The 16686-nt window shown below is 50.4% G+C and overlaps 1 protein-coding gene across 1 annotated transcript in view; it reads left to right on the forward strand.

Annotated features, from left to right (window-relative positions):
• The window catches only part of KCNK9 (potassium two pore domain channel subfamily K member 9), a 90178-nt gene extending 74114 nt beyond the window's left edge, over nt 1-16064 (forward strand). Inside the window, exon 2 of the mRNA XM_087447111.1 lies at nt 15223-16064. Coding sequence (XP_087303237.1) covers nt 15223-16064 — 842 coding nt within the window. The remainder of the gene's footprint in view (nt 1-15222) is intronic.
• The last annotated feature ends 622 nt before the right edge of the window (nt 16065-16686 follow it).

Consider the following 16686-nt stretch of genomic DNA (forward strand, 5'->3'; position numbering starts at 1 on the left):
GAAAGAGGGGAAGAGAGAGGGAAGGAGAGAGAGAGAGACTGAGAAAGGATACCATGAGGCTGTTTTTTACGGGCCAGGCCTGGAACCCTGCTGCCGGGCCCTGAATCGTATGGCCACGTTGACTTGCAGGGGACCGTGTGGGCCGGCTGTGTGCCCGGGAGCAGGAGGAGGTCATGTACGTGGGTGGGCACCTGCAGGCTTGGCTAGATCCCCCCTGCTTCTGTTGCTTCTTGATGGAGTGAGTGTCTCTCAGCGCGTGAGGCCCTAGACCCCAGCATGGGCCGACGTCGTGTAAGCACAAAGTGGGCTCAAGCTAACAGCCTAAATGTGCTGAGGACAAGGCCTGGTAGCGTCTCCTAAGGCCAAGCATCGACCCCATCAGCTGTGACGTGCCCCTGCTCCTCTCTAGACCCCTTCCTACGAGATGTGAGGTCCACGGAGCTTGTTAGAAATGCAGAGTCCCAGGCCCCAGCCTCCTGACTCAGGACTTGCAAGGTAACAGGATCCCGGGTGATCCCATCCGTATGAACACCGAAGACTGGGAAGCAATGCTCTAGAAGGCACAGGTGCAACACTCTCTCTTCATTTCAGCTGATCAGGTCTCTGAGAGGCACAGACGTGGTTGTGTATTGTTTTCAACTCTAAGTGCACCAATGCCTTTGCTCCCCTGTTGACGCAACAGGCTTGAATCACGCTCACTTCACAGATAAGGGACGTGAGGCTTGGCATCAGGCCTCCTAACTCCATGTCACCTAGATCCCTGTGTGTCCACAGCTCCTTAGGAATTTACAGTAAGGAGAAGAGAACCTTCCTGGAGAAGGAGGCGTTGAGCTGGGCCCTGAAGTAGGAGGCTGTCCTGTTGGGGGGTGGGGCGGGAAAAGTCGGAACAAAGCTGTGGACTCGGCACATGGGGCGGGAGCTGTGGGGCCGTGGCCACCCGCCTGGTTTGGCCAGCATTTCGAGCCCTGAGTAATTTGGCATTCAAGGCTCTCTCTGCTCTGCCCCATCGGATCTTTCCGGTGTGAATTCCGCCTGCTCCCTCCCTCTCATGCGCTCCAGGTGAATTAGCCCCAAAAGCGATTCTCCACAGCAAACAGAAACAAAGCATGAGTTTTAATACTTTTGACTTGGTTTCACTTTTTTTTTAAAAAAAAACTATCAATTATCACTTAATGAGTGGGTATTAATGGGTAGTAAGCTTGACTTTAAATTTTCTTATTCTGCCATAGACTTTTCAAAAAGCCAAATTTTATGTAATTTTTTCCGTGAACTTTATTTTTAAATTTAGATTTGTTCCCCCACATTTCCTTGTAGTTTTTTTTGGGAGGAGGAGAGGTTATGTACTTGGGCTGGGGAGAGGAGAATAGAATGGAAGAGGAGGAACATTTTATTGGGAAGGGATCCAGGAGATCAGAAGGGAAGGACAGGCTTCTAGCAAGCTCCCTTACAAACCGGAAAGTCTGGGCACCAGGCTGCAGTGTCAGGGCTGGTTGAAAGCAGGGACTTCGGCTGGGAACCCAGATCAGGCTAACTCTGGGGCTTAAAAAGATAACTCACTTGCCCCATGTTTCTTATCCGTGCTACGGAGATAACACCACTCACCTTGCAAAGAGTACCCCGCCCCCCCAGTAAAGGAGTTAACAGATGTACAACATTGTAGCTCAGATCCTGGCACAGTGTATGCCCTCAATAAATGGTGGTTGTGGTCGTCATCATCGTCGTCTTATTGTTGTTATTATGTTTTGTCAATGCTACCCTTAATTGATGGTGACTCCTGAGAAGAAATTCACCACGTGACACATATCGTCCATGAAAAAGATGAATGACTCTTCCTAGTGGTTCCTGGGTTCTGGACGCCGTCCCAGGAGAAACGTGGGCTGTGAGCCCATGCGGCAGGATTCGTGTTTCTGCAGTCGGCCGAGCGCCCGCCAGAGGGCGCCCTTGCATCTTTGGTCGCTGACGAGCGGTCCGCGGCTCTGTAGCGAGCGGGCCTGGAGATGCTGAAGTCTGTAGGCTTTAACCATCATTTCAACCGTTAAACTCTTTATTGGCCCCATTTTATATGAAGCTCTTCAAAGCAAACTTATTTGGTGGATGGGGGGACCTCTAGCCTCTTTCAACGGCTTGGTGCCGTGCTTCTGCGGTTCCAAGCTAAGATGTTCAAGTCGCTGCTGTGCTGGGAGGGGTGTGCCTTGACGGGGTCTTGTTCAGGTCGGAGCTGGGGCCGTGGTGAGTCCTCAGTAGAGCCCCAACAACCCTCTGAGATGGGGCTGCGTTGCCATCTTATGGATGGAGGGAGCTGGCTGGGCCACCACTCTTCTCAGAGCCTCGTCTTCACCTGCTGCTCAGAAGGGCTCAGCTGGCAGGCCTGAGCCTCGGACCCTGGTCCAGGCTCTTCCCCCACACTCTCCCACCCAGCCGTGCCCTCAAATCTGTGCTGCGGGGCCTTCTGTTGGTGGAGGTGGCCCATGGCTGACGTCTGTCACCTGTATCCAGAGCCCCCTGGGGTCCCCAGTGTGAGGCAAGCCCAGGCCAGCTGGCCCCTTCTTTCCAGGACCCCACAAAGCCCCCTGGGGCAGTAGCCACTCTCCCACCTCCCTCATCCTTCCAGGCTCCTTTTACCCATTTGCAAAATGGGAAGAGTTTGGCTTTAAAAATAATGGCTTTTTTTCCTTTTTCATTGAAGTAAAATTCACATAACGTAAAATTAACATTTTAATGTGAACAGTTCACATGGCATTTAGTACATCCACAATATTGTGCAACCACCACCTCTGTTTAGTTCCAAAACATCTTCATCACTCCAAAAGGAAACCCCAGACCCATCCAGCAACCACTCGGTCTTCCGCCCTCCTGCAGCCCCTGGCAACTGCTGATCTGCCTCCTGGCTCTATGGATTTGTCTATTCTGGACATTTCACATAAATGAAATCATACAATATGTGGTCTTTTGTGTCTGGCTTCTTTTGCTTCGAATAATGTCTTCAAGGCTCATCCATGTTGTGGCACGTATCAGAATTTCCTTCCTTTTTAAGGCTGAGTAATATTCCATTGTAGGGATGGACCACATTTGCTTACCCATTCATCCATTGGTGGACATTTGGGCTGTTTCCCCCTTTTGGCTGTTGTGAATAGTGCCGCTATGAACATTCCTGTACAACTATTTGTAACTCTCTTGGCTATATACCTAAGAGTAGAATTGCTAAAAATAATTTTTAAAGAATATATTTCTATCCTTGATTTTTTGAGGAATCTCCATACTGTTTTCCATAGTGGCTGCACCAGTTTGCACTCCCACCAGCAGTGTATGAGAGTTCCCTTCTCTCCACATCCTCTCCAACACATGTTGTTTCCTGTCTTGTTAATTATAGCCATTCTGACGGGTGTGAGGTGATATCTCATTGTAGTTTTGATTTGCATTTCCCTGATAGTTAATGATTGAGCTATTCCACTGCTGGGTATTTATCCAAAGAACTTGAAAACACTAATCCGTAAAGATACATGCACCCCTGTGTTCATTGCAGCGTTATTCACAATAGCCAAGACTTGGAAGCAACCTAAGTGCCCATCAAGGGCCGAATGGATAAAGAAGCTGTGGTATATATACACAATGGAATACTACTCAGCCATAAGAAACAATGAAATCCAGCCATTTGTGACAACATGGATGGATATTGAGGGTTTTATGCAAAGTGAAATAAGTCAGAGGGAGACGGTCAAATATCGTATGATTTCCTTCATTAAGTAGTAGATAATAACAACAATAAACAAACACATAGAGACAGAGATTGGATTGGTGGTTACCAGAGGGGAAGGGGGGAGGGAGGAGGGCGAAAGGGATAATTTGGCACATGTGTGTGGTGATGGGTTGTAATTAGTATTTGGGTGGTGAACATGATGTAATCTATACAGAAATAGAAGTAAAATGATGTACGCCTGAAATTCATACAGTGTTATAAACCAATGTTACTGCAATAAACAAAAAATAGAAAAAAAAGGCAACTGCAAAAAAAAATGAATATATTTCTTTGTTACTTGGGTCTGCACTGAGTAGAGAAGTTACAGAGCAAACCGTAGAGTCCTGCTTTCTACGTCCCCACTGACTTCTGGGGTAGTCACCGCCGTCTGCAGCAGTGGCCTCATTCCCACCCCACGGTGCCCCCTCGATGCGTCTACACCCCCATCTGAAGGGTTTCCTGTTGCCCGCCTCGCTAGGTCCTTGTGAGAGCTGGAGGAGAAGGGCACGGGGCTGCCAGGCTGCGTTTCCTCATCCACAAGATGGGGATAATAACACTTCATTTGGTCCCCACTGGATCCTCAGGACATGAAGGAAGCGGGGCCCGGGAGGTGCAGCCACGTTGCTGGGAAGAGGCCCAGCTGGAGTCTGGACCTGGGTTTCTATGAGTCCACCATCTGCAAGACGCTCCTGAGTAATAACCACAGACTCCAAGAGATGAACTGTCCATTTCGCACAGTCATGGGGAGCGGGCGCCAGGCCGTCTGCTGAGCGCGGAGGCTCCCTGAGGCCAGGATCTGCCCTCACCCAGGGCCCCTCATCCCGGCCTTCCCAGCCTTCCAGGAAGGGGCTCTCTGGGCTCTCCCAATGGGGTCCACACGAGGCCACACGTGGGACAGAAGAGGAGAAAGGCCTGTCGTGAGCTGTAGTCAGAAACGCGCAAGCTTGCATATTTTAAAGATACATATTTTTAGGTCCCCTTTTCCCCCTTAAGACATAAAATCAAGGGAAACCCAAAGGAAACTTTTTGGGAAATTAATAATAATAAAAAAGCCTATGAGGGAATTGCTCTTTCATTAAATAAAACACCAAATCTGTGAGATTTTCTTCCAGGGAACACAGAGTGCCAAACCCGTGAGTAAGTCATTAGGGTCTGCTGGTGGCTCCAGGAAGGGCTGTGGCTTTGGGACTTGGAATCTCAGCGTTCCCATCTGTGACAAGGGTTCATGTGTCCTGTGGGGTGGAGTTCCCACGGGTATTGTCGGCGGGGGGCGGCCTCAGTCTGCCCAGGATGACCGTGCTCGCCTCTCCTTGGCACTCTGCACCGGGCAGATGCTCTGTGGGCGGTGCCACCTCTTGCTGCCTTTATTTGTGCATCTGTGAAATGGAACCAACTGGCGATTCTTGCCCCAGCGGGCTCACAGTGATGGAGGGGAGGTGAATGTGGGGGAGTGAGGGGGGGCTTGGTGGTGGGGGCCTCGGGTCTCTCATTGGCCTCTGCTGGCTGCCCCCTGCTGCCCCACCTTTGCTGCCCCCGTCCCTTCCGTTGTTCTCTCTTCTCCATTTCTGGAGCATCATGACCATCTGTTTTAGACAAACAGATGGTCTGTTTTGTCTTATTTTGTTTGGCCTGAGCCATGTTTTAAAATATTTAATTAGACATCAGTTAGATCCCACTTTTAAAAAATCCGTATTTCCAGCTTCTCTTTAAAAATCAGGGTCGCCCTGGCCCGCAGACCTGGTTGCTGGGCTGGGGAGCAGCTGCTCTCTCAGAGGACCTGGCTCTCCAGCTGGCACCGGACCTGGTTCACCTCACCTACCCATCTCCCCTCAGACAGATCTGAGGCTGCTTGTAAGAAGAATCGTGTGAGGTGCAGGGGCGTGTGAATTGCAAAGCGTGTTGTTATCCACGCAAAACTGTTATTCATTATTTGTAGTCATGCTAAGGCGTAGGACCTGTTGAGTGTTATCAATTGCCATCAAAACACTGGCTGAAGCCAAAAGATTTCCTGGGGGACAGACTGGAATGTCTCTGAGTAGGGCTGACTCTAGGCTGGCCTCAGACACAGGGGCTGGAATGACAGTCCCTGTCTTTCAGGTCAGGACATTCCCCTCTGTGGTTGGGTTCATCCTCATGGTGATGAAATGCCTTCAGTGGCTCCAGACATCACACTCTGGCACCCTTCAAGTCTGGCGGGAAAGAGCAAAAGGCTCAGTGGTTCAGAGCTTGGCTGGTGAGCCAATCAGAACCCACAAGAAACATCACCCCCTCTCAGGGATTGAACGGGAGACCTGCACATAAGCCCAAGCCCATGTGGTGATACCTAGTGGAAATCAGGGTTCTGTGAGAAGGGCGACTTGACCCGGGGCAGCTGCAACAAGGGAGCACCCTTTCAGATGAAAGAATGAATGCTTTGTAAAGTGCTGTGTAGCTGGAAGGGACCGCTTCATGCCTGTTCCCCTTTACGGAAGAGAAAGTAAGGCTTAGAGAGTCCAGGTGCCTTTCCCAAGGTCATGGTTGGTAAGTAGGAGGTGGAGCCAGATGCAGACCTTGGAGCTTACTGCTTCCTGCCCAGGAACCTCCTAAGGACACTTCCTGCCCACTCCTGCACCTCCCTGTCCCCCACGGGGCCCATGAATCATTTTCCTTTTTGGTGTTTGCTGACACCTGGGTGTTAGTAATCATGAGGAGCTCATTCGAGGGCTTGAGCAGGGCCAAGGCCATGGTAGGATAGATGAGTGGGATGCTTGTTGTAGGCTGAAGTGGGAACCAGCCAGGAAGCACTAGGGGCCGAGGGCAGCTCCCTTCTCCAGCAAAGCCACCCTGAGTCATTCTTTAATGGAATTTGTGCCTATTTTAATTCCTACCAGCACAAAAACCTTGCATGTCCTTTATAAATATTTCATTCTCTTTCAGCAACAAATTTCCTGATGCCCAAATGTCTATGTGGCTATCCCCTTCCCTGTGCTGGGCAGTCAGACCCCAGCCCTAGGCCGCTGTGGGCTGGAGGAGACAGTCACTACAACCCTCACCTGGCACCTGGCCTTGACGGCCGCTTCTGCTCAGGGAGCAGCCAAGCTCCCCTGGGAGTCAGGATCGCAGTGAACTGGACAGAAGAGACTGGGAGGCATGGGGTGGGAGGGGACCACCCACGGTCCCTAAGGGGCAGAGTCAGGGCTCCAATGCGGGTGGGCCCAATGCCAGGGGCTAATCTCGTCCACTCTGCTGCAGTGTCCCGGAGCGGGAATTCAAAGCAGGGTTGATTGCTTCTTGCAGAGGGATCAGGGCAGGCTTCAGGGAGGGGCACTCCACAGTCGGGGAAGCTTTGCAAACTGTGAAATGCTGTGTAAGTCTGGAAAGATCATTTTGGCCAGCTGTTGATGGGCCTAGATGTCCATGGAACAGGAAGGAGCCACGGACAGGTCTTGAGCACCAGAGTGTTGGGAACAAGGCTAGTCTGTGACCTGCGTTGCCCAGTGGCCTTATTCACTGAGGGCAGAGCCTACTGGATGCTCAGGGGTCTTTACCGAGGTGCTGCCCACAGCAGGAGCGGGGCCTGGAGAACTTCTCGTACCTGGTGGCTGTCAGGCTTCTGGGAAATCGCATTGGAGCCAGCGAGGAGCACAAGGCCTCATGCAAACCACAGCTGGTTCTGTGAGGAGCCCCAGACCCAATAGAAACTATTAGTTTTATTACCCTCCTTCCCTGCCTCTCTCTCCTTGGGGAAGATGGAGCCTATTCATTTTGTTTTATTTTGTTAGCCAGCTGCAGCCAAAAGATGCAGGTCTCTTCTCTGCAAAGCCTCTCCCAGGACAGATCAAAGAGACCCACGAAGTATATTAGAGGGACCGTGAAATCAAGCTGGATGATGCATTGTCTTGGGCAAAGCTGCCTCCAGCTGCACCAGGCTCCGTGGTGGGCTTAGGGATTGGCTCGGACCTCCAGGCAGGCCCTGGAAGACAGAAATCATTTGCATAGCACTGCATCTCTCTAAATTCTGAGTGCCTTCTCCATGCCAGTCTCTGGGATCTGCAGAGGTGAGTCAGGATCAGCCTCTGTCCTCCTTGGGGCTCATGGTCTGGCCAGAAGGCAGTGAAAGGAAGGAATGACCGGCCGCCCAATGGCTGGGCCCACGGTGGCCTTAGCTGTGACTCCCCAGCAGGGTCATTCAGGATCTGTGAGTGAGTGAGGAGTGCAGTCTGGGTGGTGGTGCTGCCTTGGGGTCCCCAGCCACCTATTCTGGATTTGAGGATGGCAGCAGGCACAGGATGAGCCAGCTGAGAAGGCACAGGAGAAGCGAGCGGGCTGCTGGGCAGTTCCATCATGCCCAGACATCAGTGGCCAAGGACCAACTTCGGTGCTTGGGTGCTGGCAGGCCTGCACCCAGCATCTGAATGCCAGCTTGGGTCAGGGGCTCAGCTCCAATGGGGCCTTGGCTCAAAGGCCACAGAGCTCCAGGTGAGGGCACGGAGAGGTGCCTGTGAGCCTGAGGTCAGCTTTGGGTGGTGTCTTAGTCTGCGTGGGCTGCAATAACAAAACACCAAAGACTGTGGGCCTTAAACAACATTTATTTCTCACAGTCACGGAGGCTAGGAGTCCCACCCAGCCCTCAGATGTGGTGCTTGTTGAGGGCTCTATTCTTGGCTTGCAGATGGCCGCCTTCTTCCTGTGTCCTCACGTGGTAAGAGTGAGAGCAAGCTCGCTCCAGTCTCTTCCTCTTCTTGTAAGGGCACTAATCCCATCATGGGGGCCCCATCCTCATGACCTTGTCTAAACCTAATGACCTCCCAAAGGCCCCCCCCCCAAATGCCGTCCCACTGGGGGTTGGGGCTTCAGCATGTGAATTTGAGGGGGACACAGACATTCGGTCCATAGCAGGTGGAGACCTGGGAACTTCGTGAGGGGTTGATTCTCTTTAGCTCTGTCTCTCTCTGCTCCATGTCGTTGGCCCCATTTTGCAGATCAGGACACCGAGGTGTCCTTCTAGGGTGCTCAGGAGTCATAGAGCAGACTCCAGAGTGAGTCAGCATTTCAAGGTGAGGTTATTTTTACAGTTACTATCCCCTTTTCTGATCTGTAGGTTAGAAAGCCCAGCACTGGCCTGCTGAATAGAGTTGGGCAATGCAGCCCTCTCTGATTAGTGGGGAGGCTGGCCAGGTGATATGGAGGTTCTCTTGCGGGGCTGATTTCACACATTCCTTTCTTAACAAATAACCTTTTTCAGCTCTTAGAATGTTCTAGTCCTCTCCAAGCTTAGCAAGTGGGTACCCTTCTAGGGGTTGGTTTCATGTGCTGGAATGTGGGGCTGGGCACAATTTGATTCTCCTAAACCTTATTCACTGCACACATCCACATTCGCTCTGCCCCCTCTGCCCACCTGCCCTGCCCTCAGTGCTCCTGGCAGAAAGGCCATGATCCTGGGCTCAGGCCCCAAGCAGAAGCCCATTTCCTCTGCCCTCGGCCTGATCCTTGGCCCTGCCAGCTGCTGACAGGTCCAAATGGGCAGTGAAAACCCAGGTCCAAGGAGACGGGCTGGTTGGTAAGAGCAAGACAGGACCTGAAGCATTGAGTGGTGTCCGAATTCCAGCAGAGGGGCGGCCTGAGCACACCCCACCCACCTCTTCTCCTGACGAATCCCTATTCATCTGTCAAAACTCTGAGGGCTCCTTGGAGACAGTGACCTCTGAGTTGTTCCCCAGTCTGAGTTGGGTGCCTTCTCTGTGCTTCCCTGGCACCCAGCATGGGCCCCGTGGTGAACCTTTCTGCCAGGCAAAGCAGATGACTCTGACACTGTGTTCCGCTTCCTCCAGAGTTTGCAGTCAGGTCCTTTGTTCATCTCTGATCCTCCAGCAGCTCACAAAGGTCCTGGCATGGAGAGGGTACCAGCTGGTGTCTGACCCGCGGCCCCCTCTTGTGCCCCCCTGGCCCCACCGCTCAGGTAAGCTAAGCCAGGTCTCAGGTGCTGGGGTCATTCTGACAAGGGCTCTACCTCCCATCATGGCAGTGAGAGGCCTTGAATTTGATTCAAAATCTGTGTCCTTCTCAGCTCCAGCACTGGGCTGGGACCTGTGAGCATCTCCAGGGTGGGGCCTCCAACTTGACCCAGCAGCACTCAGCTCCCTCCCACCTTGGGCACCCCATGGTGCTCTGCAAACACTGCTGGGTGGAAGGATGGGGAGCGGGGACTTGGCCCTGGATGGGAAGTTGGGGTGTAATAGGTGCTATGAGCAAGGGGTGAGGACACAGCAAAGGCTGGGGGCTGGCAGGCCCAGGAAATTGGGGTGGGTCATCGCCCGACACAGACTCTTGGGTGACTCAGAGGAGCTCCAGGGCCCTGAACTGAGCTGGTGTCCTGAAACTCAGGGAGCTCGGTGTTTGGGATGCAGTCGCTGTGTGTGCAGTGCTGGGGGTGGCTTTTCTGGCTGTCAGTGCAGTCACTGTGCCCATCAGTGGCCCCCACGACTGGCCTCACAGTTTGTGGCCACCCAAGTAGACTATTGGGGCCAACAGTGGGGCCGTCAACAAGTGTGTCTCTGACTCTGCACACACAGAGAGGTCAGCAGGAAGGGGGAGGCCCGACTGGGCAAGGATGAACAGTACCAGCTGCTATGTCCCCTGTGTGCAGGGAGCTTTGCACCCAGTGGCTTGTGGCCTTCACATTCCCCAGTGGTGGGGCTCTGGGTGGCAGTCATGCTGGCCACTGCTGGGCACCTCTGGGGGATGCCAGGCATGGGGCTGAGCAAGGAATATGCCTTTTCTTGCAGGGTGGCTGTGAGCTGATCTAATATCCCACTTTCACCCTCATCCTCTACATCCATCCAGTGAATGGAGTGACTCTGCCAAGGTCACGTGGCAGCAGCCTGGAGGCATCCATCTGGGGCTACCTGGTCTCAGCATCTTCTCTGTGTCCCGTGCATGCCTCCCGAACCATGTGTAAATCAATCTTAGACATCTCTTTGCTGAAATGACAAATTATTCATTTATGATGATGCAAGGATGAACAGCACAGTTGGGATTCCTGAAGTTATGTCACCTCTGCAGGGCTTGGAGATGGAGGAGGAACTGGCTCCTGGGGCAGGGGTGGGGGTAGGGTGAGCCTGGGGTCTTAGAGGGAAAACCCAGATGGTGATGTGCCTCCTGCACTCCCAAGATTGGTCCTCACAGATGGGGTGGGAGGCGACCAAGCAGAACAGTCAGCCCAGCCTGGGGGTCATCAGTGGCCTTGCGACACCCATGCCCCCAACCTTTGCCAAAGGCCCTCGTTTGCCAGGCACTGGGTGGGGCTCTGGGCATGGGCTGGCTGGCTGGAGGCCCCTGGGAGATTTTGGGGAAAGAAGAAGTCACTGTGTGTAGTCAACATTCTGGAAATGTTTGAATGGATAATGAATGAATAGATGAATGAATATGGCTCCCAACCCAGGGAAGCTAGGATGCATTCATTCATTCACAGATGACAAAAGCACAGCCTTTCAGGCCTCGAGTTGTCACCCAGGTGCTGTGAGAACATCAAAGATGTGTACCTCCTTCTCTTTTTGGGGAGGGCTTAGCAGCCATCTCCCTCTCACGTATGTCGAGCATATGTGCATTTTGTACATTCTCCTCCGTGTATCTTATACATGTAACCTGTAGATATTGTGTGTACTATTCAAATCTAAATATGTGCAAACAGTCCCTGCAGTACATACGTAAGTGTGGCGTCCACATCCTGGGCCTCCAGGGTACTCTAAATGCACACACACATATACTGCAGAGATGGAATTTGTTCATGAATGTGGGAGTGCTATGAGGATACTGTATATGCTTTTACTGTTTTGGTATAATAGGTATATATGGTATGTGTCTTGTGCCCATATGTTCCACATGCATGTGCATTTATTCAAAACAACACACACGTCTTTTTCATGAAGTTTCAAGTGTACACATGTGTATTGTGAATAGGAATCCACAGATGCCATGTCTGTGTGTTCCATACATGTATGTGTGTTCAATACAGATACTTTATGAATATTCTGTATGTAGACTTGATATGTGTAGACCTGTTTGCACGCAGTGCCCACAGTGTTGTATCATATGCAGACATGGTAAGCAGACCAGTGGAGAATACACATGGTATATCAGTTAGGGTCTTTTCAGAAAACAGTGCTCTCCAATTGAGCAATTAATTAATGGGCTATTCTTAAACTTTTCTGGAACGTGTGGGTAGGATGGAGGGAAAGCAACAAGGGAAGGTGGGGTACCCAAGGATGAGCAACAATGGAGAGCTGTCAACATGCCTGGGGAATAGTTACTGGAACTTGTAGAGAGTAGCTCTGTGTTGTGAGCCTGCTGGCAGATGCAGCTAATTGCCAAGGTCCCCATCTTCCTTCCTTCCTCTGACCTCCTACTGTGGCTGTCCATTGGATGAACTCAACTGGAAACCGAGGGCCAAGGAACACTTGATGGAGCTCATAAAGTCTCGCCTCCCAGGGGAGAGAGAGGGTCTGGAGATGGGTGTACCTAGATGGGAAAACTGAAGATATCTTGCAAGACCTTCTTTTCCCTGGAAGGCACTGCATGTTCTGCAACTTGCCTCCCAGTTTTGTAGGAATAGTCCTGTGTCCCAGACCACTGGGCCTCTAGGAAATTTATTAAAGGCCCTGAACTTTGATGGTGTTCATTTCCCACACTCTCTCACACACATGTCTCATTAAGGAATGGCATTGCTGTAATAGACCAGTGAGATATACTGTTGGGTGTCGAAATGATCAAGTTCTTTCATTCTGTAGTATGTCAGATAGCAGGAGAATTGCCATAACCCTGAGATGGGATATACAAGTGGACTGCTGTCCAGGCCACATCAAGGAAAATTGCTTCTGGTCACCTTTACTGACAGGAATGTGTGTGTGTGGGGGGATGCACCTGATGTGCAGTTTTGACCCAGAAAATGCTGTATTGGTTTCCTCCAGTAAATATATTACATCCGGAACTGTTAGCTAATATTACCACCTTATTAAGTTTCCAACTATCTACTGTTCTCCAACATCCATCTGGCTTTTGTATCAGTTTCACAGGTGAGCTATATGGAGATGTAGTGGGATTTTCATCCCTGCGTTTTGTATAAATATAAACCCACTTGTTTACCAAGATGTGCTTCATTCTTTCCTGAAGACCTGTCTCCATCTGGTATCATTTCCCTCCAGGCAGAAGAACTTCCTTTAGTAGTAATGCTGTGCAGATATGCTGGTAACAAGTTTTCTTCAATCTGAAAATGTATTTTGCCTTCATTCTTGAAGGATATTTTCTCTGGATGTACAATTCTGGGTGAACAGTCTTATTTAAAATCTCTTTAAAGATGTTATCCCACTGTTTCCTGGCCTTCATTGTTTATGATTAGAAGTCAGTTGTTTATCAAATTGTTCTTCCCTGGTAGTGATTTGTTGTTTCTCTCTGGGTGATTTCAAGATTTTCTCTCTTTGGCTTTCAGCAGTTTGACTTTGATGTGTGGTTTTCTTTGTATTTATCCTGCTTGGGATTCACTGAGCTTCTTGAATCTATAAATTTGTGTCTTTCGCCAAATTTGATTAATTTTGGCTCTTATTTCTTTAACTTTTTTGGTCTCATTCTCTCTTTTCCTTCTGGGACACCTTTTGATATTGTCCTACAGGTCTCTGAGGCTTCGTATATTTATTTGTTTTTGATCTTAATTCTTCTCTGTTCTTCAGATTGGATAATTTCTATTGATCTGTTGCTCTTCTCTTCATCTTTCTATTCTCCATTCTATCCTTCCTGGTCTGACTCCAACTTTGTCATGTAATTTACCCACTTTTGTAAGGGCTGTGGGGTTTCTGAGGGGTCACAACTCAGTGCTGGCACAGTGGGATTGAGCTCCAGAGAGGAAGAGGAGAAGGCCTCCTGGAGACAAACATGTGACATCTCTCTAGGGAGAGCTTGTCCCCCAGGGCAGGTAGGACATGGCACATATTCATGCCAAGGGAGAGACAGGCAGACAGAATGTAAGTGATGAAGCCCTGGTAGAGAGCTGTGGGCTAGAGAGGTCAGAGAAGGCTTCCTGTGGGAGACAGTGGGAGGGGTGGAGGTCTTAGGGTCTGGTAGGTCCCTACTGAGTACCAGGCCCTGGGCTAGGTGCTCTCTGATCTCAGTAGATCCACACAACAACTCCACCTGGGAAATATTATTATCCCATGGAACAGATGAAGAAACTTGGGTTGGGAGAGGTTGTCTGGGGCCCAAGATAATGCAGCTGGTTAAGTGACCGTAAGCCCATGAGTTTGTGGCTCAGGGTAACATTAGAGAAGCCTTTCTTGATGGAGCAGGATTTGAGATGTTGGAAGGCCACCTTCATCCTCCAAATTCTCAATCCAAATACTCCCCATGATCCAGATTTTTTTCTGAGCAGCATTAGTCCCAGAACTTGAACTAGAACCTACTGGGTCCTGTGTTCCTTCTACCATATTGTGCAGACCCTATCCTGGCTCTGACATTAGCATTGACCAGCTGGGTGACCCTGGCAGGTAACTTCACCTTTCTAGCACCACCTTCCTCATTTTGAATGTGAGGAAATACAGGCTCAACTTTGCATAGTTTATATAGGGGATCAGCAAAGTAATGTGCTGTGAAGTTGCATAAACAGTTTCAGAAGCACTTACAACACATGAGCTCTTTAAGGATTATTTGTTCCCTTTTTTCTGGCAAGGGCACATTCATACAGTGACACAAATTTACTCATTCCTTTAGTAAAGAAATATTTTATGTGCTAGGTGTTACTCTAGGTGTGGGGTATACAGCAGTGAACAGAACAGATAAAAATCCTTGTCCTCCTGGTGTTTATGTTCCACTCTGCAATTACCTCTCTGATTCAAACTCTCTGCTTTTAAGCCTCATTCTTGGTGGCTGAAAACTCCGAAGAAATCAAGTTACCCAGCTATTACATAACTAACTCAGTTTCCTTGTCAGTGGTGTCAGAATACTGCCTATTTTATAGGGTCATTAAGGGGTTAGAATGAGGCGGTGTATGACAAGGAATCAGCACAGAGCCTGGCATAAAGCAGTTAGCATTCTTGACTTTTCACTCTGAATGTTGATCTATGGTGGGCACATTTAATTTTCTCCCTTGGGCTTGCTACTTTTGCAATTTTCTTATTATTGAATATGTGGCTTTTCTTTTTAAAAACTTTCTATTGCTCTAAGAAAAACAGTGAAATGCTCCCAAAACTCCTCCTCTGAATTGCCCCACATGAAATGCTCCAAACCAGCCGTCCCAACTCCAAATCTCATGTGACATTTCTTCACTGGTTCTTATTGTTCTTCTCTTGCCCTCCCTCCAGGTTATGGGCTCCAAACTCCCTCCCAACTGAAATTCCCCATCCCCATCCCAACCGAAATGCCTCAAATCCCCTCACCACTGAAATGCCCCAAATCCCCCGCACCCCAAACCTCATGGGACCTCTCCTCACTCTTCTCCCTGTTTTCTCACCCCCTCCCCTCAGGTTATGGGCACGCTGCCCCCGGCACCGACGCGGGCAAGGCCTTCTGCATGTTCTATGCGGTGCTGGGCATCCCGCTGACGCTGGTCATGTTCCAGAGCCTGGGCGAGCGGATGAACACGTTCGTGCGCTACCTGCTGAAGCGCATCAAGAAGTGCTGCGGCATGCGCAACACAGAGGTGTCCATGGAGAACATGGTGACCGTGGGCTTCTTCTCCTGCATGGGAACGCTGTGCATCGGGGCTGCCGCCTTCTCCCAGTGCGAGGAGTGGAGCTTCTTCCACGCCTACTACTACTGCTTCATCACGTTGACTACCATTGGGTTCGGGGACTACGTGGCCCTGCAGACCAAGGGCGCCCTGCAAAAGAAGCCACTCTACGTGGCCTTTAGCTTTATGTATATCCTAGTGGGGCTGACAGTAATTGGGGCCTTCCTCAACCTGGTAGTCCTGAGGTTCTTGACCATGAACAGCGAGGACGAGCGGCGGGATGCTGAGGAGAGGGCGTCCCTTGCCGGAAACCGAAACAGCATGGTCATCCACATCCCCGAGGAGGCGCGGCAGGGCCGGCCCCGGTACAAGGCGGACGTGGCGGACCTGCAATCCGTGTGCTCCTGCACATGCTACCGCCCGCAGGAATACGGTGGCCGCTCGGCGGCACATCAGAACTCCTTCAGCGCCAAGCTCGCCCCGCAGTACTTCCACTCCATCTCTTACAAGATCGAAGAGATCTCACCAAGCACATTAAAAAACAGCCTCTTCCCATCCCCCATCAGCTCCATTTCTCCTGGGTTACACAGCTTTACCGACAACCATAGGCTGATGAGACGGCGAAAGTCCATTTAGGGTGTGGGGAGGGAAATACGAACAGAAAAAGTCACATTTGCCATATTTGATGTTACGTTCCATTAGCCCAACTCGTCTTTTCTTCCTTATTTATTTATTATTATTATCCTTTATTATTATTATCATTGTCATCATTATTACTTTCTCTCCTTTCTTTCTTGGTTTCATTGCTTCCCCACCTTCCCAGCGAGACAGAGCAGGGCAAAGGGAAAAGAAAGGCCCGTCCTCTGAAACTCGCATCTGAGCATGAAGCATGGATTTCTTCCTTCCTTCCCAGCGACGTATGCCTTACATTTCTCCCCAGCCTGCCCCATCTCTGGGGTGGTTTTCCCAGGACAAGTGTGAGACCAAGATCAGGTGACAGAGCTGAGGATACCCAACCCAAAGTTGCACACCAGGCTGAGAGTTTTGAGTGCCCACCCACAGTGGTGTCTCTGACCTAACTCCTTTCTCTTTTCCTCCCAAGTAGTGGGTGGCTGTGTGTGTGTATGTGAGTGTGTGGTTTGAGTATGTGTGAATGAATTCACACGCCAGTGTGCTTGTGTATGTGTACCATGCGACAAGATGGAAAGTATCAGGTATTCATTTTCCTTTTCCATCACACAATTTTGTTAATAGCCTG

Source organism: Ceratotherium simum, chromosome 23 (genome assembly GCF_057802395.1).
Source record: "Ceratotherium simum simum isolate JZ-2026a chromosome 23, ASM5780239v1, whole genome shotgun sequence".
In the NCBI taxonomy this organism is placed as follows: domain Eukaryota; kingdom Metazoa; phylum Chordata; class Mammalia; order Perissodactyla; family Rhinocerotidae; genus Ceratotherium; species Ceratotherium simum.